The following is a 21,705-nucleotide window of genomic DNA, read 5'->3' on the forward strand; positions in this document are numbered from 1 at the left end:
ACCCCGCACCCTCCCCGGCCCGGCCCCGCCCGCCGGCCGCGGCAAAGCCGCATCCTCCCGGAGCAGAACCGCTCCCCGCCGGCTATCCGCAACCTCCGCCAGCGTCGGTCCCTGGGCAGGTGTGGGTGAGACTGCTCGTTCGTTTCTTTAAATTTCGATGCCATTGGGGAGGGTGGAAGGGAAATGCAAAAAAAAAAAAAAAAAAAAAAAAAAAAAAAGAAGAAGAAGAAAGAAACAAGCAGGGTGTGCTCTATTTCAAAAATTCAATCCTCAGGGCTGAAGCTCTCACGATTAATTAAAATTAAATCTCCAGTGCAGCTGGAAAAAGAAAGGCTGCTGCTCGGCGCCCTCGCTGCGCCCGCCTGCCGGGGCCGGACGTCGGCGATGCTGTGGCTCCAGGTGCTGTGTGCCGCTGGCTGGGAAGGGGAGAAAGGGCAGGCTTAGCTGAGGGGGAGAAATGCGGCTTTCAGATCCTTTCATCCTTCGGGAGGGAGCCCGGGAAAGAGAGTGAAGGGGAAGAGGAGATGCGGTTGCAGTTTTCCACAGAACCAAGAGAATAAACGATTTAAAAAAATAAACTCAGGCCCACCTCCGTCTCACCTCCCACTCCCCACCCAAGAATCAAGGGGAAAGATCATCTTTACCAGGTTTGAGACCTGATCCATTTCAGCTGAGCTGCATAGCGAGTCCAGAAGAGGATCTTTCACTGAAGGGTGCACGCTTCCTGCAAGATGCATCTGTAGGTGTTTGAGATCATGTCCTGTAGTTCATTCCTTGTGCAGGAGGGTGAGCCCGCTGAGGATGGGGAAAATTTCTCGTCTGTGTTATGGTGCCCAGTAACAGTGATTTATTATTCAGATCTGCTCCTTATTTTTCATCTTGCTTCCCGCTCTGAACCCACCAGAGTGAGATTACACCTGGACTGGCCTACTGAGACTTCACCCTAAGAACTTGGTCGAATGTGCCAGTTGCCGTGGTCTTAACAATCCAGATGGGATGCTATTTCTAAGGCTGTTGTCAGAGTGTTGTATTTTCCCCGGACAGGTATTAAAATAATATAAAGGCAAATAAATGCCATCATCTTTTTGTTGGACCTACCACCTAGGATTCACAAAGCCAATTGGAAATGGGTCTGGTTGACAGAGGAATCAGACCATCACTTCCTCCACCAGGTCCCACCCACCAGCGAGGCTGCAGTTCTTGTTGGACAGCTACACTTCCCTGTTGCTCCATCCTCTTGTCCTTCTCTGATCTCTTTTTAGAATCACTTCTCCCTCTATCTTTGTTGCTGACAGATTCAAATCTACACTCGTTAAAGAAAGGAATAAATCTCCTGGTTACCATTTGCTACATAGTTTATCCAGGAATCACTTAACTCTACTACTTAAGTCAATTCTGTAGTTAGGACCAAATTTTTAAAATTACAACGCCATCACCTCCTTTAAAACAAAGTAAATTCAAACAGGAAAGCTCAAAGTGTTGTTGCAGAAACATATAACTCCTCTTGGTTTGATCCCAATGACAAGGTGTTTTTTTTTTAAGGAAAAGAAATATTGATTCAGTTCTGAGGGGTATCTTATTCAAGAGAAGTCCAGACTTTCTTTCTTGTGGGTGGGGACACTTTAAATTCTTTTAAATAATAACTTTATTGAAGATATAACTTAACATGATTTATGCCCTGGTCTGGACCTATAGATTCTTAGAGGTGTGCCAGGGTGGGTCAGTGGGAAGCTGGCTGTGCTGCAGCTTCCGTGTGGCTGCTGAGCGGACTGAGAGTGGGATTCTGATGTCTTCCAGTGAAACAGGGACTAGGGCCTGCAAACCGGTTATGCCCACTGAGGATGACAAGGTGCCATTCCTCAGCTGCAAGGAAGTTGCAGGATGAACAGTCAGAAGGCGATTTTTCATGATCCAGGCAGAACCTGCAATTAAGAGAGCTTTGGGGTCTCTTCAAGCGATCTTTTGTTTAAAATTAGGAGGCATGATCTCTTTGCCTCTGCCTCTGACCTCTGTCAGGGTTTGAAAGTCCACTAATCCGCTAAGTTCCAGGCCAAAAGGCCTGGAAGCAGAGCAATAGATCTGCTGCTTGGAAGCTCTTTGTTTTGAAATTTTAGTTCTGCCTCTGGTTGAGGCATCTCTTCCGAAGGCAACCACGCCATGCTGCACTGACCACTCCTTTGGTTGAATCAAATGCTGCTCTTCCCTGTGCTCTGCGTCACTGCCCTCTTTGTCCTGGGGAAAAAGGCATTCCTGTGGCCAAGGTCCTCCCACACCCCCGAACCTCTCCCCACAGCTCTGTCATACCCCATTAGCAATGACTGCCTTCAGCTTCCCACCCCTCCCCCACCCCATCTGCCTGGTAACTTTATTTTCTCCCCTCTGCAAAGCAGCTGCTAGCTCAGACTGACAGGGGCTTGTGGGATTCTCGACATTTAGACTCCCAGAATCTCAGTGCTGAGAGAATGTCAGTGAAGCATCTGGTCCTGCCCCTACCTTGAAGCAAAACTACCTAGCAATTGTGCCATAACAAGGCATATAAAGGAGCTTATTGATGTCTTTTTATTAAACTTCTCCTTAGTCTCAGGCTTTCACAAAAAATAAGCTACTCCTGAGTTGCTACCACTTCACCCAGTCACTTAAAAAGATTTATCGAGCATCTATTTGTTGGCCTACTTCTATGGTACCACTTCATAGGGCTTAGAGTCTAGTAGAAGAGCTACGCAATAAATAAGTAAAAGAAAAATAAATAATGACAAATGTTGGTAAGCCTTACACAGGAAACAAGCTGTTGTGATAAAGAATAATGAGAGGCAGAGCAGGGAGTCAAGTTTTTAGTTCGGGTGTCAAGAAGGGCTCAGAGGAGGAAACATTTGAACAAGGACTCAAAAAAACAAAAACGGGCACAGGAAGAGGCAGGGTGGAGCAGCAGAGCAGCAAGATAGACAGCAGTTAAGAAGACCTCAAGCATTTGGAAGCATTTGGTGCTCTTGAGGAAGAAATACACAGCCAGTGTGATTGGAGCATAGTACCCCTACTATGGTGGTACAGATGGGGTGGCAGGATGGGGAGGTCCTTAGGCCACATGGACTTCCACGTGTATAACAGTAGGAAGTTACAGGAGGATTTTAAGCAGAAAACAGCCTGATTTTCTTTTTTCTTTTTATTTATTTATTTGACATGGAGTCTGGTTCTGTATCCCAGGCTGGAGTGCAGTGGCAGCGATCTTGGCTCACTGCAGCCTCTGCCTCCCAGGTTCAAACAATTCTCCTGCCTCAGCCTTCCAAGAAGCTGAGATGACAGGTGCGCGCTGCCACGCCTGACCATCTGATTTTCTTTATGTTTTAAAAAGATGTTTCTGGCTGGGTGGCTCATGCCTGGAATCCCAGCACTTTGGGAGGTGAAACCCCATCTCTACTAAAAATACAAAAATTAGCCGGGTGTGGTGGCACACGCCTGTAATCTCATCTACTCGGTAGGAGAATCGGGTGGGGGAGGTGGGGGTTGCAGGAAGCTGAGATTGTGCCACTGCAGTCCAGCCTGGGTGACAGAGTGAGACTCTGTCTCAAAAAATTTAAAAAATTAAGTAAAAGATGTTGCTTACTGCTGAGTGAGGAATTGATTGGAAGGCAGCAAGAGTGGAAGCTGGAAGATATGAGCATTTTTTTTAGAACCACAGTTAAGAGACAGTGGCCTCCTAGACCAGAGGGGAAGCAGTGGAGATGGGAAAGTTGGGTGGATGACTTTAAGAATTATCTGGGCTGGGAGCAGTGGCTCACGCCTGTAATCCCAGCACTTTGGGAGGCCAAGGCGGGCCTTGGGGTTGGGAGTTCGAGACCAGCCTGACCAACATGGAGAAGCCCCGTCTCTACTAAAAATACAAAATTAACTGGGCATGGTTGTGCATGCCTGTAATCCCAGCTTCTCAGAAGGCTGAGGCAGGAGAATCGCTTAAACCCAGGAGGCAGAGGTTGTGGTGAGCTGAGATCACGCCATTGCGCTCCAGCCAAGGCAACAAGAGTGAAACTCCATCTCAAAAAAAAAAACAAAAACAAAAAAAGAATTATCTGGATAATTTTTTTCAAGAGTGGCTTAAAAGCAGTTATTCTAAGCATGAGTTCCAGAGTATGAGCATGTTCTTAAAAACCTGTTTTCCCTCCTACAATGACCAAGAGTACAGAGCTAATGGTTGATTGAAGCTAACACTCTGTAATATCACATTTGTAAGAATCTTTTTTTTTTTCTGAGGCGGAGTCTCACTCTGTTGCCCCGGCTGGAGTGCGGTGGTGTGATCTTGGCTCACTGCAACCTCTGCCTCCCGGGTTCAAGCGATTCTCCTACCTCAGCCTCCGGAGTAGCTGGGATTACAGGTGTGTGCCACCATGCCTGGCTAATTTTTGTATTTTTAGTAGAGGGGGTTTCACCATGTTGGCCAAGCTGGTCTCAAACTCCTGATCTCAAGTGATCCACCTGCCTCGGCCTCCCTAAGTGCTGGAATTACAGGCATGAGCCACCGTGACCAGCCTGTTTATTATCTTTAGACTGGAAGTGGAAGTGGAAGATGGGCACAGCTTAACTGCCAGAGAAAAGAACAAAGTCCTCTCTCTTCTCTCAAGTCTATTGATTAAAGCCTTGGAAATTGGGTAAAATTTTCTTTTAACCTCTCTCTTGTGAAATCTAAAAGGAAGGAGAAATGTTTAGAACCTGCTTCTCAGATCAAATACTTACAGCATAATAAAGTATACAAAAATGGGGAAGAGAATCAAGCCTTTCTTTCTTAACAGTTGTTTATGTCATATTTCTGGTAAGACATTTTCTCTTCTGTGTCCTATGAAGTCAACAAGTACATACTGACTTTTTACTACATGTCCAGCCCTGGGGTTTTCCCATTGGTGGTTAAGAAGAAGAGTAAGACAGTTCCTAATCTCTAGAAGTTTGTTATCTACCTAGAAAGATGAATGAAAACTCATGATGCCATCTATAATCTATACAATGACATGAAATGCTGCATAATTAAGTATTAAGTGTATGGTTCAGATGGCAAATGCTATTAAATTACAAATAGAAGGAGGCAAAAGAAAGGGAATAGAAACTAATATTTATGAAGTGTCAGTCACATATTAGGCATTTTATACTGGGCCATTCATTGAATTCTCACCATACACCTGCAACACAGGGTTAGGGTGGGAGGAGAGGACGTGGGGGCTGGGGTAGTCACAGAAGGGGACGTGAGCGAATGAGTCTGTCTTGAGCCAGGCTTGAAAGATGTGGAGAAGCGTGACAAAGATGAAGAAACCAACATAAGCACATGTGTTGAGTAGTCACGTTGCGGGAAAGGGAAGGGGGAAAATTGCTACTGAATCCTAGGGTGGGGTGCAAATACGGAGAGCCTCAAACACCAGACAGGCCTTCAGATATATTTTAGTCAGTAATGGCAAGACAAAATAAAAATATTGTTTTGTTTTGTTTATTAATCACCATTAATATGGTAAAAAATGGTAGAGGAATGTCTTCCATTTTAGAATGTCTTCCAGTTTAGAGGAAGTAGTATGAAGGCTGTATTCTGGCATATGGTGGTAGTAGAAATTCAAATGAACAAATTAACAAAAAGATTTCATAGGAATGACTAGCAGGACTTAGAGACTAATTATTATTAGGTATATGGAAATATGTCCTTAATATAGGAAATGGGTCCATCAAAGAACATTCTAGAAGTTTATAGATCTTTGCATAAATGTTGGCGGGTAGTATGGCACAATGAAAATAACATGGGCTTTGAAATTAGCAAACCTGGGTGTCAGTTCCAGCCCCACCACTATACTAGCTATGTAAGCTTGAGCAAATTTCTCCTCTAAATGGGAATAATAAAGGTACCTACTTCACTGGTTTGCTGTGAATATTGAACAATACGATTATTGTAAAGTACTTAGAGCAGCACTTGGCACACAATAAACATCCAATAAGTTTCTGTTGTTACTATTATTCAGTCCAAGTGTCCTCTTCTGCAAAATAATACTTGCTTCATAAAATTGTTGTACCTAGGCTGGTATGGTGGCTCACACCTGTAATCCCAGCACTTTGAGAGGCCGAGGCAGATGGATCACTTGAGGTCAGGAGTTGGAGACTAGCCTGGCCAACATGGTGAAACCCTGTCTGTACTAAAAGTACAAAAATTAATTGCGCATGGTGGTGTACGCCTGTGGTCCCAGCTACTCAGGAGGCAGAGGCACGAAAATCGCTTGAACCTGGAGGCTGAGGTTGCAGTGAGCTGACATTGCACAACTGCACTCCAGCCTGGGTGACCAAGCGAGACTCTCTCAAAAAAAAAAAAACAAACAGGCCGGGTGCAGTGGCTCACGCCTGTAATCCCAGCACTTTGGGAGACCGAGGCGGGCAGATCACAAGGTCAGGAGATCGAGACCATCCTGGCTAACACGGTGAAACCCCGTCTCTACTAAAAAAGGAATACAAAAAATTAGCCGGGCGTGGTGGTGGGCGCCTGTAGTCCCAGCTACTCAAGAGGCTGAGGCAGGAGAATGGCGTGAACCCGGGAGGCGGAGCTTGCAGTGGGCTGAGATCACGCCACTACACTCCAGCTTGGGCGACAGAGCGAGACTCCGTCTCAAAACAAACAAACAAACAAACAGACAAAAATTGTTGTACCTAGAACAACTGTGCAATATATAGCACATAGTGTTGCTTAATAAATATTTACTGAAGCTGGGCACAGTTGCACATGACTGTAGTCCCAGCTACTCAGGAGGCTGAGGTGAGAGGATTGCTTGAGCTTAGGAGTTCAAGTCAAGCCTGGGCAACATAGAAAGACCCCATCTCTAAAAATAAATGAATACGTAAATATTTTTTGAATGTGTAATTCAGTGAGATAATGCATATACTGTATAATCAACACAGAACCTACCAAATCACACAATCGGTAAATTCCATAAATGTTGTGGTGTTTCCTTCTTTATCCCTTTCTCCTTTCCTTTCCCCCTTCTCCTTTTTTCTCGGTAACACTGAGAGGTTCTCTGCTGTAAATAAAGATGAGTTTGGTTTGAACATGCTTTGCTAAATAATTCAGTTAGAAAATATTCGCCAGGCTATTGGAGATACAATCTTGAGATCTACATTTGGGCGTTCTTGGCGTAGAAGTGGTCCTACAGCTGTGTGCAGGAAGGCTGTATATTTTAACAAGAGGAACAGAGTGTGCTGTTGAGAATAGAGGACAATGAATTAAGAATCGGGCCTAGAAAACACTGGCAATTATGGGTTGGAGAAAGCAGATAAGGGAGCAAAAGAAACAGAAGGGAGGTTTGAGAGGTAAAAGAGAATGAGAGTAGAAAGTTAAAGGAGGTGAGGGAAGGTTCAAGAAAGATTTGGAAATTAGTGGAATCAACAGCTTTGGTGTGACAAGGAGAATAAGAATGGTGAAGTGGTCACTGTGATCACATCAGGGACTTTCAAGACTGTTTCTCACCAAAATGAGTGGATCTGTCATCAAATGAAGGAGAAATAGGGTTTTGGACAGCAAACAACAAAACCAAAAAACCAAAAACCATCAGCTGTTCACTGCAGCTACTACCACTTGACTACTTCTATTTTTTATTTTCATTTTATTTTATTTTACTTATTTTATTTTTGAGACAGAGTCTCACTCTCTCGCCCAGACTGGATGCAGTGGCACGATCTCAGCTCACTGCAACCTCCACCTCCCAGGTTCAAGCGATTCTCCTGCCTCAGCCTCCTGAGTAGCTGGGATTACAGGCGTGCACAACCACACCAAGCTACTTGTATTTTTAGTAGAGACAGGGTTTCACCATGTTGGCCAGGCTGGTCTTGAATTCCTGACCTCAAGTGATCCGCCCATCTTGCCCTCCCAAAATGCTGGGATTATGGGCATGAGCCACCACACCTGGCCTTGACTTCTTCTAAATCTTGGTGGGGAAATCCTGGACTTTAGAGTTATGCAAGTATAGAATTAAAGCCAAGTTCTCTCACAGCTATATTTAACGCGTTGAACCTAATAGGTCAAGTGTGGAAAATAAGACCTACCTGTCAAGCTTGTTGAGAGATGCAAGTAAGAGAACATCTATAAAGAGTTTACCTTACAGCCTGACACATAAGGCTCGATAAATGCTAATTTCCTGGCCTATTTCTCATCTTTGCAAGTGACTTGCGCGTGTGCGTGCGTGCATGTGTGTGTGTGTCTGTGTGTGTACAGAGGTTGGGAGTGGGGAGAAAGGGCAGAAGATTGCAGGATGAACTGGATATGAGTGGCTATAAACTATTTGATAGAAAAGCTTGGTTGGAGAAAAATGAGATTATCAGAGAGAGTGAAGTGGCAAGGTAAAGTTATTTTTTTCTAGATAAGGAACTCTGAGTTTGAAGGCAAAGGGGAAAGAGCCAGTAGAAGGAAGTTGGAGCTATTGGAGAAGGAGGAAATCAAAGATGAGGAAGAGATAGGGATCAAGAGTCAAGTTGGGGTGGTCAAAGAAAATACCTGTTTTCAGACCACTCATGCTGGGGAAGGCCAGCCACTGTTGTAAGGACACTCAGATGGCCCATGGAGAGGCCCATGTGGAGAGAAACTGAGTCAACATTACATGAGTGAACCATCTTGGAAGCAGATCTAGCCTCATTCAAGCCTTCAGATGACTGCAGCCCTGACATCTTTAGAGATCTTGAAACAAAACCAGCTAAGCCACTCTCACACTTCTGACTCAGAGAAACTATTTATAGGAATCCCACAGAAATTTTGAGAAAATTCTATTCACAGAACACTAAAAGGTTCAGAAACCATAAAAACAAAAAAACGCTTTTGGACCTCCAAATTCTATAGGCAGGAAGCAGGTAGAGAAGACTACTCACCACCCAGCTAAGGCACTCCCAGTTTATTGACGCACATAATTGTGTGAGATAATAACTTTTTTATGGTTTTAAACCTTTACTTCTTGGGTAATTTGTTACATCGCAACAGATAATTCATATTCTTGTACTGTGACATCTGATATATTCCAGACTTGCAGGAAACTAACAGTAAAAAGGATCCCCAAATTTAGGAAAACACTGTTTTTACAGTAGCCGTGATAACAAGTAGCCACCAGAACTAGTTTTAAACATGTTCAATCAACAACTGCCTAAGTGAATACATTTTTGAAAGCCATCATCAGAGTGCCAGACCCTGATTGGCCAAAAGTCAACTCACACTAGTGTGAAAGTCAGCCAAACAGGGACAGAGCAACTCACCTGTTTGACTTTCAGAAACAAAGGACTGACTGGATGGGTTAATTTCCAAAAACATGTTTGCTGAGTGTTATGGTATGGTTTGTTTTCCCCCCAAATCCATATGTTGAAATTTCAGCCCCCAGAGTGATGGCATTAGGTGAGGCTTTATGTCATGAGGGTGGAGTCCTCAGGAATGGGATTAGTGCCCCCATAAAAGAGACCCAGAGGCTGGGCTCAGTGGCTCACACCTGTAATCCCAGCACTTTGGAAGGCCAAGGCGGGCAGATCATGAGTTTGAGACCAGCCTGGCCAGTATGGTGAAACCCCATCTCTACTAAAAATACAAAAATTAGCTGGGCGTGGTGGCGTGTGCCTGTAGTCCCAGCTAATTGGGAGGCTGAGGCAGGAGAATTGCTTGAACTCGGGAGGCAGAGGTTGCAGTGAGCCAAGATTGCGCCACTGCACTCCAGCCTATGCGACAGAGTGAGACTCCATCTCAAAAAAAAAAAAAAAGAAGAGACCCAGAGAGCTAGTCAGCTCCTTCAGCCACGTGAAAACACAGTGAGAAGGCACCATCTATGAACCAGAAAGTAAGTCCTACCAAACCCCTAAACTTGATCTTGGATTTTTTGCTCCCAGAACTGTACAAAAAAAATTCTTGTTGTTTATAAGCTACCTAGTCTATGGTATTTTCTTATGGCAGCCCAAATGCACTAAGACACTGAGGGAGATTGTTGTTGATCAATTGAACAGGTTTAAAACTGGTTCTATTGTCTACTTACCATGACTACAGAACAACCCATCTTTTCCTAAGTTTGTGGGAATGCTTTGTAGTCTCAAAGGATAGTGTTCTAATTGTAGGGAGATGAGGAAATCATGTTTCAAGGTAAATCAAGGACAGCGTCTCTGTCCTGTGACTACTGTGAGTAGACATTGGTTGGGCACCTTTCTAAAATGAGCTGTGCCTGAAGCAAAAATAGCCCCCCTAAGGTGAATAGCCAGGAGCTCACCCTTTACATTTCATATTTCTTGTCTAAGGTTTTAATGGGATGTTCAAAAGTCATCTCTCTTTTTGCCTCTGATAGGATTGTCCCTCTCCTCCATCAGCCAACAAGATGATCATGTTTATCTTTTATATCCCCAAGAGACTCCAAAGCTTCTCTTAGCTACTATTTTCTGTACTAGTCTGTCCCTGGGCTCAGGAAGCTCTTCCTGTTATCTAACATTGGCCTCTCCCATTGTGCCCAACCAAATCAAGAGTGTCGAACACTATACCTTTTTATGTTTTTTTTTTAATTAAATTAATTCTTTTTTTGAGTGATTCGCCCGCCTTGATCTCCCAAAGTGCTGGGATTACAGGCATGAGCCACCGCACTTGGCCACTTTTTAATAAGGCCCATTAATAAGGGTCATCATCTCCATGCATGTGTTCACTTTGCCCTGCCACATCTTCCTAGAGCACCACCCCCTCAACAAAGAGAGAGGAAAAGGGAACAAGAAGTATGAGATTTGCAACTTGCCTTCTCACGTGTACTCTTTAACATTTCTGTCTCCCTTCTGAACATCTTGGTACATCTTTAAAGAAGGAGTAAGGAGTATAGAACATAAACCTTCTCCCAGCTCTGAAGCTCTGGTCCTTTAATCTCCTCGGGGTCTCAACCCCTAGTTTGAAAATTCATGCTGTATAGAAGGGCCAAAGAAGGCCCTTCACAAGCTGCCTCAGAAAACAACAGAGAGAAACAGATGATCTAAGTAGGAAAACACGGTGGATTAGGGTGGCCTCCCAAGCTGTGATCATTGCACCTTCAAGTAAGTACAAAGTGGTTTGTTCAGAGGTCATTCCTACCATAGAATTACCATGATGCAGCTTTCTGAGTGTCAGTGTATAAGAGGACTTGGACCAGGGAAAACATTTTTTTATTAAACATAGACACTTAGAGAGTAGAATTACAAATGCATGTATATACACATTTGTATATAAATATACATATGTATAAGTACATATATAGATATACATATATATGTATATCCTGGAACTTAACGTAATAATAAAAAGAAGTGTGTGTGTGTGTGTGTGTGTGTGTGTGTGTACATATAAAATCTTCACCTGGGGGTGGATTGCATTCAGCCTCCACATTCAGTTTCCTCTGGGTAGAGGTCCGCTCTCCTCTGTGTAGAGGCCACTTTGGTAGAAGAGCCCTGGTCAAGCTCATCAATGCCCAAGGCCTGCTCAGCATTCTAATGGTTGGATTAATTGTGCTCTGGAACTATTTACCTTGGGAGGGCTCTCTCCCCTGCTTCTTCCTGTGTACATCCTTGTACTTTTAGACACCTCAGCCAAATGAATCTCCTGGTCCAGAAAGCTCCATGGATAAGAATTTAAAGATAATGGCTCTCATTCTGCCCCTAGTACACCCCCCAGACAAAGTCAGGCAGTGAGGACGTAGTGAAACCTGCCCATTTCATCCTGTGGATCCTACCACTAAGATTCTCAATTGTGTCGCTGGGTGCCTGATTTATTCCAGGCATTGGGTTAAGTGCCCAGTTATAAAGTTAATTTAGATCCAACACCTGCCAATCCAATGGAAAGACAAAGAAAATCAACAGAGGCTAGAGGAAATACTGGGTGAGAGGGCAGCAGAGGAGAGCTCCCCTGCCTGGAGGGGGAGAAAAAGCCATTCCATTGAGCTTAAAATTTACCTAAATTTTAGAAACATTGAAATGAGAAAAAAAATATGTATTCTGGCATTTTAAGAGATATGCTATACAGTACTTCCTGTCACATGGTAATTACCAAAGATATATAAATTTGCTTCAAAATGAATGGAGCCTAGTGGAATTCTAGAGCCTAGTGGAATTTTTGCTTCTTTCTTCTCTCCACTGCCCCACTCCCATCCACTGGGCCAGAACACTAGACATTGGGAACATTTGAATACACATGAGAGAAGAAGCTTTATTATTGGAAATAAAGGGATGGCAAATGGTGTACATGTGGCAATAAAATAAGGCTCAGAGAGCACTGAAATACAGTGAGGGATTTGGGAGTTGGGAACAAAAGTAACAGCCAGTAACCTGGAGTTGCTGAAGAGTGTACAGCCTCGAGGAGTGTGGGGCGGCAGGGTTGTGAGTAGAAGCTTGCGATTCTGAATAATATGCACAGTTATTTGAAAAGTGGGGAATTTTTTGGTAAATAGCTTGGAAACTTTTTATATCCATAGCGGGTACCACTATAGTTCATAAGTTATTTTTCACAGTATAAATGCCAATAATATTGCATAACAGCAGGACCATTTGCCTCTTTCACTAGGATTAAAACTGGGTATGTTAAAAGTGCACGAGAGTATTCTAGCTAATAAATGAAGAAGTCAGAGAAATGGAATATCATTTTGTAACCCCCAATGATTTAATGGGTATAGTCAATGGCCATTAACGGGCTGTTAACTTCACAAAAAGAGTCAATCAGACATTAGGGGACTTCTAATGGAAGTACAAACACCACCTCTAAAATTGTCTTGCCAAACAAAACAAACCATCAACCAAAAAAATTTCAATGTGAAATTGATCAAGACTTTCTATTTAGCTATCAACTTATAACACAGAGTTCAGAGGAATACACTGTGGGGATGTAATCAGCAAAACCCAGGCTATGAGAATCTGCAAGATAAATGACCCGCTTTCTTTAACAAATAAGTTACCAGGAAAAAAAAATGAAGGACAGATATACAGACCTGCACTGTCCAGAACAGAAAGTGGAGAGACACTGTTATTTTAAGGGTGAAAGTGAAGCCTCTCCACCGCTCTTGCAGCACGTGATAGGACAAATCCCAGTAACTTTTTGAGATTGTGGGCTGACAAGAAGCCAGGAGACAGATTTCCTTTACAGAATAGCCAGGTAGACACGGTTGGTGAGGTTGTACCATTTGAGTGGCTTGCTTAATGTTGTATTTATCCATTTGAGTATAGTTTTAATGTATGATTCAATAGCCAGAAGTCTGGAATACTGGTCCCAGCCACCTATGGTTCTTTTTTCTTTCTTTTTTTTTTTTTTTTTGACAGAGTCTCGCTCCATCACCCAGGCTGGAGTGCAGTGGTACAATCTCGGCTCACCAGGCTCAAGCAATTTTCCTGCCTCAGCCTCCTAAGTAGCTGGGATTACAGGCACCCACCACTACAACCAGCTAATTTTTGTATTTTTAGTAGAGATGGGGTTTTGCCATGTTGGCCAGTCTGGTCTCAAACTCCTGACCTCAGGTGATCCACCCGCCTCGGCCTCTCAAAGTGCTGGGATTACATGCGTGAGCCACTGTGCCCAGCCTACCTGTGGTTCTTAACTCTCACCTACTGGTAAGGCTTCCTCACCCAACTTCCTTATACTCTGCATGCTCCAACTAGAGGCTGATTTATACACAAAAATCGGTAACACAAGCAGACTATGCTAACTACTTATGTATATAAAATAAAGAAACAATAATTGTTGACTTTCATATGAATAAGGAAAATGCAAATTATGACAACAATGAGATATAGTATTCCTTCACATGGGTTTTGCCAAATATTAAATGTTTGTATAAATGACAAAAATATTACTGTAGCAAAAGTTTATTCACTGTCTATTATAAGAGATTTAGATTGCACTCCCAAAATAAAGTATTGCAAGAAGTAAAGGGAGAGGGAGGCTTCTGCTAAGTTGAGGATCCTTTCCCACATTCCTGTCCATCTCACCCCATTTGCTTCCTGTTGATGGCTTTGCTTTCCTATCTTTCAGGTGGAATGCATCCTTGGGACATCTTTGCATAGCCCCATCTAGGAAGAAGTTCTGTGATGTGTGAACTGTGAGTTTACTCAAACAAGTCCAACTCTTTATAAGACATAGGTAGACGTCAGGTCTGGGATGGAAGAGCCAACAGCAGTAGAAGGCCAGGTCCAGCTTCCAAGCCCCCACCAGGGCTCTCTCAGGAAGGCTGTGGCTGCTGCCCTGGCGCTGGATGGGGAATCCACAATGGGGCACAGGAAAAAGAAGAGGAAAGAGTCACGCCCAGAATCCATCATCATCTACCGCTCAGACAATGAGAAAACAGATGAGGAGCCCGGAGAATCAGAAGGTGGAGATCAGCCTAAAGAGGAGGAGGGAGATGATTTCCTAGACTATCCTGTGGATGATGGTAAGTCTCTCTAGCCCACTTGTTTAAAGCCATGGGAAGGAAACCAAAAGGGCATCTTCCAGAACAGACAGGCATATGCTCACTGTCCTATTTCTTCTTGGTGATACATTTCTTCTTGCAATATTACCACCTTTTATTTATTTATTTTGAGACAGAGTCTTGTTCTGTCACCCAGGCTGGAGTGCAGTGGCATGATGTCGCCTCACTGCAACTTCCACCTTCTGGGTTCAAGTGACTCTCCTGCCTCAGCCTCCTGAGTAGCTGGGACTACAGGCATGTGCCACCATGCTGGGCTAGTTTTTGTATTTTTAGTAGAGACTGGGTTTCACCATGTTGTCCAGGTTGGTCTCGAACTCCTGGCCTCAAGTGATCCACCTGCCTCAGCCTCCCAAAGTGCTGGGATTATAGGCATGAGCCACTGAGCCTGGTGCAATATTACAGTCTTCATTCAACAAATGGTCAGTATTTACTGAGCACCTATTACATTTTTTTCTAGATGATACAGAAATCTCCACCCTTTCAGAATTCCTAATGAAATGGAAGAGGCTGATTTATACACAAAAATTGGTAACACAAGCAGACTATGCTAACTACTTAATGTATGTAAAATAAACAATAATTGTTGACTTTCATATGAATAAAGAAAATTATGAGAAAATTTGCCAGAAGAAAATCATATGGCAAATTATGACAACAATGAGATATAGTATTCCTTCACATGTAGGCTTGCCAAAAATTGGGTAAAATGTGATTACATCAGTATGAGCAAATGGATATACTTCATGCACCTTAGTGAAAGTGGAAGCCGCTTCAACCACTTTGTGGAGGAAACTTGTCAACGTTTATTAAATATTTAGTAAAATTCACAGTTCAAAACATGCATACCTCATGACCCAGAAATTCTCAATATCTACTCCATGAAACTTATGCCCATGTTATCCTTGTATAAGGAGGCATATATAAGAACATTTGTTGAAGCTAATGCAACCATGATGTGTTTGTATTAAGAATTATTGTGGAGGCTGGGCACGGTGGCTCACACCTATAATCCCAGCACTTTGTGAGGCCAAGGCAGGCAGATCACGTGGGGTCAGGACTTTGAGACCAACAACAGGAGTTCGAGACTGGCCAACATGGTGAAACCCCGTCTCTACTAAAAATACAAAAATTAGCAGGGTGTGCTGGGGCATGCCTGAGGTCCCAGCTACTTCAAAGGCCGAGGCACAAGAATTGCTTTAACCTGGGAGGTGGAGAATCTGTGTTTGTAGAATGCAGAGGTTGCAGCAAGTCGAAATCCTGCCACTGCACTCCAGCCTGGGTGACAGAGCAAGACAACATCTCGAAAAAATAATAATTATTATTATTATTGTGCAGCCGTAGAGAGATGAGGCAGATCTATTTGTGTAGATGGATAGATCTCTAAGACATATGCTCACAGTGAACAAGATAAGCAATTTCTCTGCTCTCCTGCAGTTGACCTTCAGGGAAAGACAGATAGTGAACAAGTCAACAAATAAAAGATACTTTCAGGTAGTAGTATGAGTTCTAAAGATGATAAAACCACGCTTATGGGAAGATGAGTACTGGTGGAGGGTGGAAGGTGGTGGGGGAGAGACTGCATGGTTGTGAAAGGCTTCTCTGAGGAGGTGACATTTGAATTGATCCAAATGACATGAGGGAGCCACCATGAAAAGTTCTAGGGCAGAGTTTTTGGAGGAGGTGGAACAGCAAGGGCAAAGCCTCTGAGGCGAGAGCAGCTTTGGCCCATTTATGGAAAGGAGTTATTTCAGTGTAGGGAGTGTAGGAGATAAGAGGGAGGATGGTGAGAGGAGGACAGGAAGGTAGGCAGGGGCTGGATCATGGTGGCCCTTGCAGGTCTCGGTAAAGAGTTTGATATTTGTTTCAAGTGCAAGAGGAAGTCAATGGAGGACTTTTAAGCAAAGAGACATCATCTTGTTTATATTTGTAAAAGATCACTCTGGCTTCTCTATAAAGAATGAATTATAAGGGTTAAGACTGGATGCTGATGGGAGACTATTGTGTCCCTGCAGCCTCAGTAGCACTAATGGAGAAGTTCGGGTGATAGCAGGAGAAAGCTGGAGAAGAGAAGCTGGATTCAGGATGCAATCTGAACTTGCTGATTGATCAGAGGCAGGGAGTGAGGGAAAGAGAGGAATCAATAATGACTCCTGGGTGATTGACTGGAATGACAGGGAGGATAGATGGTGGTGGTGTTTGCTGTGATGAAGACTGTGAAAAGACAGTGCTTGGGAGACTGCACATTCCTTTTCTCTGGGTAAGCAGAGTCCCTGCCACTATCCAGGGCCCTGCTGTTTAGGTGGCTTCATCTTATCTCTCAGTTGTGGGGCAAGGAGTCCACAGGGCCCAAGGTCCATGCCTGCCTAAAGGCTGTATTTTCCCATCCCCACCCAGACTTCTAGGGTGGCCAGCAGATAGCTATTTGGTTCTGTGTGGGTGCGTCGTGTGTGTGTGTGTGTATGTGTGGTGTGCAGTGTGGGTGTGGTGTATGTGGGGGTGTGTGGGCTGTTTGTGTGTGTCGTATGGTGTGTGTGTGTAATGTGTGGTGTGTGTGTGGATAGGCGTGGGTGGTATGGTATGGGGGAGTATATGGTGTATGTATGTGTGCGTGGTACATATGTGGTATGTGTAGTGTGGTATGTATGGGTATGTGGTGTGTGTGTAGAATGTGCATATATGTGGTGTGTGCATACGGCATGTGGGTGGGTATGTGTAGTGTATATATGTGGAATGCGTGGGGGGCAGCATTTGTGTGCATGTATGCTGTGTGTATGTGTGGTGTGTGTGATGTGTATGTGTGTGTGGTGTGTTATGTGTGTATGTTGCGTGTATGTGTGATATGTATGGGTATGTGGTGTGTATATGGTATGTGTATGTGTTGTATGTGGTATGTGTGGGGAGGTTGTGTGTGGCATGTGTGTGGTGTATGTGTTATGTATGGTGTTTGGTATATGTGGTGTGTGTATGTGGTGTGTATGTGGTATGTGTGATGTGCATGGTGTGTGGTGTGTGTATGGGATAGTGTAGTGTGTGTATGTGGTACGTGATTGGGAGGTGGCATGTGTATGTGTGTGTATGGTGTGTATGTAGTATGTGAGAGGGTGTATGTGTATGGTATATGTGGGATGCATGTGTGTATGCGTGCAGCCCCTGGATGTGAGGGCTGGATCAGGCATGTGAGGGGCCCCCTCTCAGAAAGCACAGAACTAGGCATGAGAAGGGAAGGTGGTGGCCATCCATCAGTCCAGTATCTTCACAGCACTTGTTACCTAGAAATAGGATCATCATTTGCATCATGTCTGTATCAAAGTTCCTCACACTCCTCCGTGCCACAGAGACTGTGCCAAGATTGAGGCCCCAAAAAGCGGAGAGAGTACGTGAAAAGCTTAACCTGCCTCACAATTTTATCAGGGCCCAGGCACAAGGACTGAGAGTTCATGTGGGAGCAATAACACCAGTGGTCGCTCTCCCGAGGGAGACCCACTCAGTCCGCCATTGAATCACTGACTCAGGACTGTGCCAGATGCTGTAAAAAAGGCTACTCTTGTCCTCATGCCCAGCCTGGGAGGGTGCGACATGGAGATGCAATGCCCACTCTTCTGATCTTGACTCTCACCTCCTTTGTACCCTGCAGATATGTGGAACCTGCCTCTGGACAGCCGCTATGTCACCTTAACTGGGACCATCACACGAGGGAAGAAAAAGGGTCAGATGGTGGACATCCATGTCACATTGACAGAGAAAGAGCTGCAGGAACTGACCAAACCTAAAGAGTCATCAAGGGAAACGACGCCTGAAGGAAGAATGGCCTGCCAGATGGGAGCTGACCGTGGGCCCCATGTGGTCCTCTGGACGCTGATCTGCCTGCCTGTGGTTTTCATCCTTTCTTTTGTTGTCTCTTTCTACTACGGCACTATCACCTGGTACAACATCTTCCTCGTGTATAATGAGGAAAGGACCTTCTGGCACAAGATCTCGTATTGCCCTTGCCTCGTTCTCTTCTATCCAGTGCTCATCATGGCCATGGCTTCTTCCCTCGGCCTCTACGCTGCTGTGGTCCAGCTCTCGTGGTCCTGGGAAGCATGGTGGCAAGCTGCCCGAGACATGGAGAAAGGCTTCTGTGGCTGGCTCTGCAGCAAGCTGGGTCTGGAGGACTGTTCTCCCTACAGCATTGTGGAGTTGCTTGAATCCGACAATATCTCAAGCACTCTCTCCAACAAGGACCCCATCCAAGAAGTAGAAACCTCCACGGTCTAAACTCCCAACAACTTACTCCCTCCTCTGGCCCCAGTAGCCTGTATATCATCTTAAAATTCCAGCAGATTATTTCTTTAAATTACCCCCTACTCTCCGCAGTTCTTCTGGGAAATCAGAGTCCATACTGATCAGTTTTACCATCTTGAGGGTTCCAGGAGGGCAGGGAGCAGACAAGCAATTGTGCCAAAGCAGTTCATCCAATGGACAAACTCTTTTTGATTCCCTGCCCTAAAATCACCATTTATTTAGGACAATGGAACTCTGCTGTGTGTCGTTTTGGGAGCCTGGAAGTGTTACTGGTGCCTGGAACTGAGGGGAGTATGTGACTAAATGTGTCAGGGAGAATAAAGAACCTCAGGGGTAACCAAATCCACCAAGATAATAGACAGGGATGGAGTGAGACATTTAGGAAGCTGGACTACCACAGTGTAGCAGAAGGTAAAGATTTGTGTGTATCATTTAGATTTAGATTTAGCTGCATAGAATTAAAACCCTAAAATATCAGTGGCTTAAACAAGATAGAAGTGTATTTCTTTCTTGTGCAGAAGAAGTCTGGAGGCAGACCATCCTGGGACCCTGTGAAGTAATCCAGGTCCCAGGCTTCTTCTATTTCTCTACCATTAGTAGGATGTGACCCTTCTCACCCTTATCCCCAACATCCCAGTGCTGATTACATCTTCAGCCATCACATCCATGTTTCTGATAAAATAGAGGAAAGGGCAGAGAAGCACACACCCTTCCTGTTCAAGGAGACTTCCCAGAAGTCCCACTCGATTCTTCTTATATCTCATTGGCAAGACCTCAGTCACATGATGTCATGAGCAAAAGAGGCTGGAAATGTAGTTGTTTGGCTGGGTAGCTATATTCTCAGCTAAATATTGGGTTCACGCTAATTGGCAAGAAAAAGGAAGAATGGTTATTTGGGTTTTGTTTTGTTTTGTTTTGTTTCGCTTTAGAGACGGAGTCTCACTCTGTTGCCGAGGCTGGAGTGCAGTGGCACTATCTCGGCTCACTGCAACCTTCGCCTCCTGGGTTCAAGCAATTCTTGTGCCTTGGCCTCCCCAGTAGCTGGGATTACAGGTGCGTGCCACCATGCCCGGCTAATTTTTGTATTTTTTTTTTAGTAGAGATGGGGTTTCACCATGTGCCCAGGCTGGTCTTGAACTCCTGACCTCAGGTGATCCGCCTGCCTCGGCCTCCCAAAGTGCTGGGATTGTAGGCGAGAATGGTTATTTTGGTAGGCAAGTCAGAATCTTTGCCTCACAATGATCATTTAAATACATTCAGAACCCCAAACTGCTAATATGGTTTTATTTATTTATTTATTCATTCATTTGTTTATTCATTTATTTATTTAGGCCTGAATCTTACACAGAGAATTTATATATAGATATTAGCTACATATACTTTGAATATGCTATACATCGATATTAGCACCTCACGTACTTTGCAATTAAGCTTCTGTAATGTCATGTGATTTGTTTTTGGAAAGGAATAGTGTACAGGAGAGTACAATTTATAATAGTAGCATAACTCTTTGTCCTGGTGGTGGAGGTGGGACGAGGTGGTGATATTTAACCTAGATTAAAGACCAGGAAGGGAGGAATTGCATCTGCCAAAGTTTCCTCCAACAGCAATCAGTAGCCCTAAGCACAAAGAAGCCAGATTTAGCCTTCTGTTGTTTGGCAAAACCTCACTCAGAGCTTTACTCCCTCAGACCTTTCTGAGTTTAACCACAGACATGATCTTTGCTGTGCTGAGAAACTTGTGTCTTCGTGGCCTGTAGGGAGTGTAAACCAGATTAATACAGATTAACAGACTCTGAACTTAAAAAAAAAAAATCACTCCTAAGGGTGTCCTTCTAATTTCAAAATATCAACTCCTAAGAGGTCAGCAGAATTTGGAGATTTGGGTCCTTATAAGAATAGCTGGTGCTCTTTTCTTGTTCATGTCTCAAAACAAAGCTGTTGAGAGAACTGCTGCGATGAATCAAACCAGAGGAGTTTGTCATGCTCCCCACAGAGAGCCCAGGACATTTGCCTGATGTATGGTGCTGAGCTCCACCTTCAGAGGAACTCTCTCTTTTTTTTTTTTTTTAAAATAACTATTATTAGCTTGACAAGAAAAAAAAAGTGCCCAACAGTTTTAGTGTTAATCTTGGTGCTCTATGGTGCATTAGCAGAGATATGAACAATTAAATGAAGACAAAGAAAATAAAAATAAAGTCTGATTAACTTTTGCTCATTTTGTCTTTGAGGCTCTTCAAAATTGCTTTGAATGCTATGGTTTGCAGAAAAAGGGTGAGCATGATGGCTGTCCTATATGTATGTAATGATTTTAATATGAATCCTTATGTCTGGACTCTTTCCATGCTTCACTAATTTTGGGGAATTCTATTTAGGTGGACTGTTTTCACAAACCACACTAGAAACTTGCAACCACATTTGTCCCATTTTTCTGGGGTTGGGGAAACCAATGGGAAAAGCCAAAAAGTTGTGATTAGGACACAGGTAAAGTGGCTGTGGTGCCATGGAAGAGTGTGGGATGATGATGAGATCATACCCAAGAGATACCTAGATAAAGTTGACATGGCCTTCATCCTAGTTGGGCTCATCATCTAGTGGAAGAAATAGGCTTGTAAATTAAAACCATTTCAAAGGGGTTCTATAGAGGTATGTAAAAGCCTAGACTAGAGGAAGGAAAAACAGAACCAAACAGAACCAAAGCATCTCATTTTTGCTCTCAGCAAACACCACAGAGACCATCAGAGGAGAAACTGGAGAGTTCAATACCATATTTGAACAATTCTTTTGGCTCATAGTTGCCTAATCATCGTGGTGAATATCAAGGAAGATGACTATATTTTCCAGTTGCTTAGCAGCCATAATGTGCTGAGCTGGATAAACCATGTCTGGCCCATAGGGTGACACTGATGTGTTTCCAAGTCATCTTGTCTATTGACATTAGGTAGCACCCTTCATTTCACTTCACATCCAAGAAGAATAAAACCCATGATTTTCTATAA

At 43.8% G+C, this 21,705-nt stretch overlaps 1 protein-coding gene across 5 annotated transcripts; it reads left to right on the plus strand.

Moving 5' to 3' along the window:
* The first annotated feature begins 6 nt into the window (after positions 1-6).
* Positions 7-20,924, plus strand: TMEM169 (transmembrane protein 169). Of its 5 annotated transcripts, none has more exons than XM_001152420.7 (3): positions 7-125; positions 13,988-14,384; positions 18,058-20,924. In XM_001152420.7, the coding sequence occupies exons 2-3, from the start codon at positions 14,114-14,116 to the stop codon at positions 18,678-18,680; spliced, it is 894 nt and encodes a 297-aa protein (XP_001152420.2). In that variant the 5' UTR covers positions 7-125; positions 13,988-14,113; the 3' UTR covers positions 18,681-20,924. The 5 variants fall into 5 exon arrangements, with proteins under 5 accessions (XP_001152420.2, XP_024210842.2, XP_009442515.2 ...); XM_024355074.3 differs by having other exon boundaries at positions 8-119; XM_009444240.5 differs by lacking the exon at positions 7-125 and adding an exon at positions 180-739.
* The last annotated feature ends 781 nt before the right edge of the window (positions 20,925-21,705 follow it).

This window comes from Pan troglodytes, chromosome 13 (genome assembly GCF_028858775.2).
Source record: "Pan troglodytes isolate AG18354 chromosome 13, NHGRI_mPanTro3-v2.0_pri, whole genome shotgun sequence".
NCBI lineage: Eukaryota > Metazoa > Chordata > Mammalia > Primates > Hominidae > Pan > Pan troglodytes.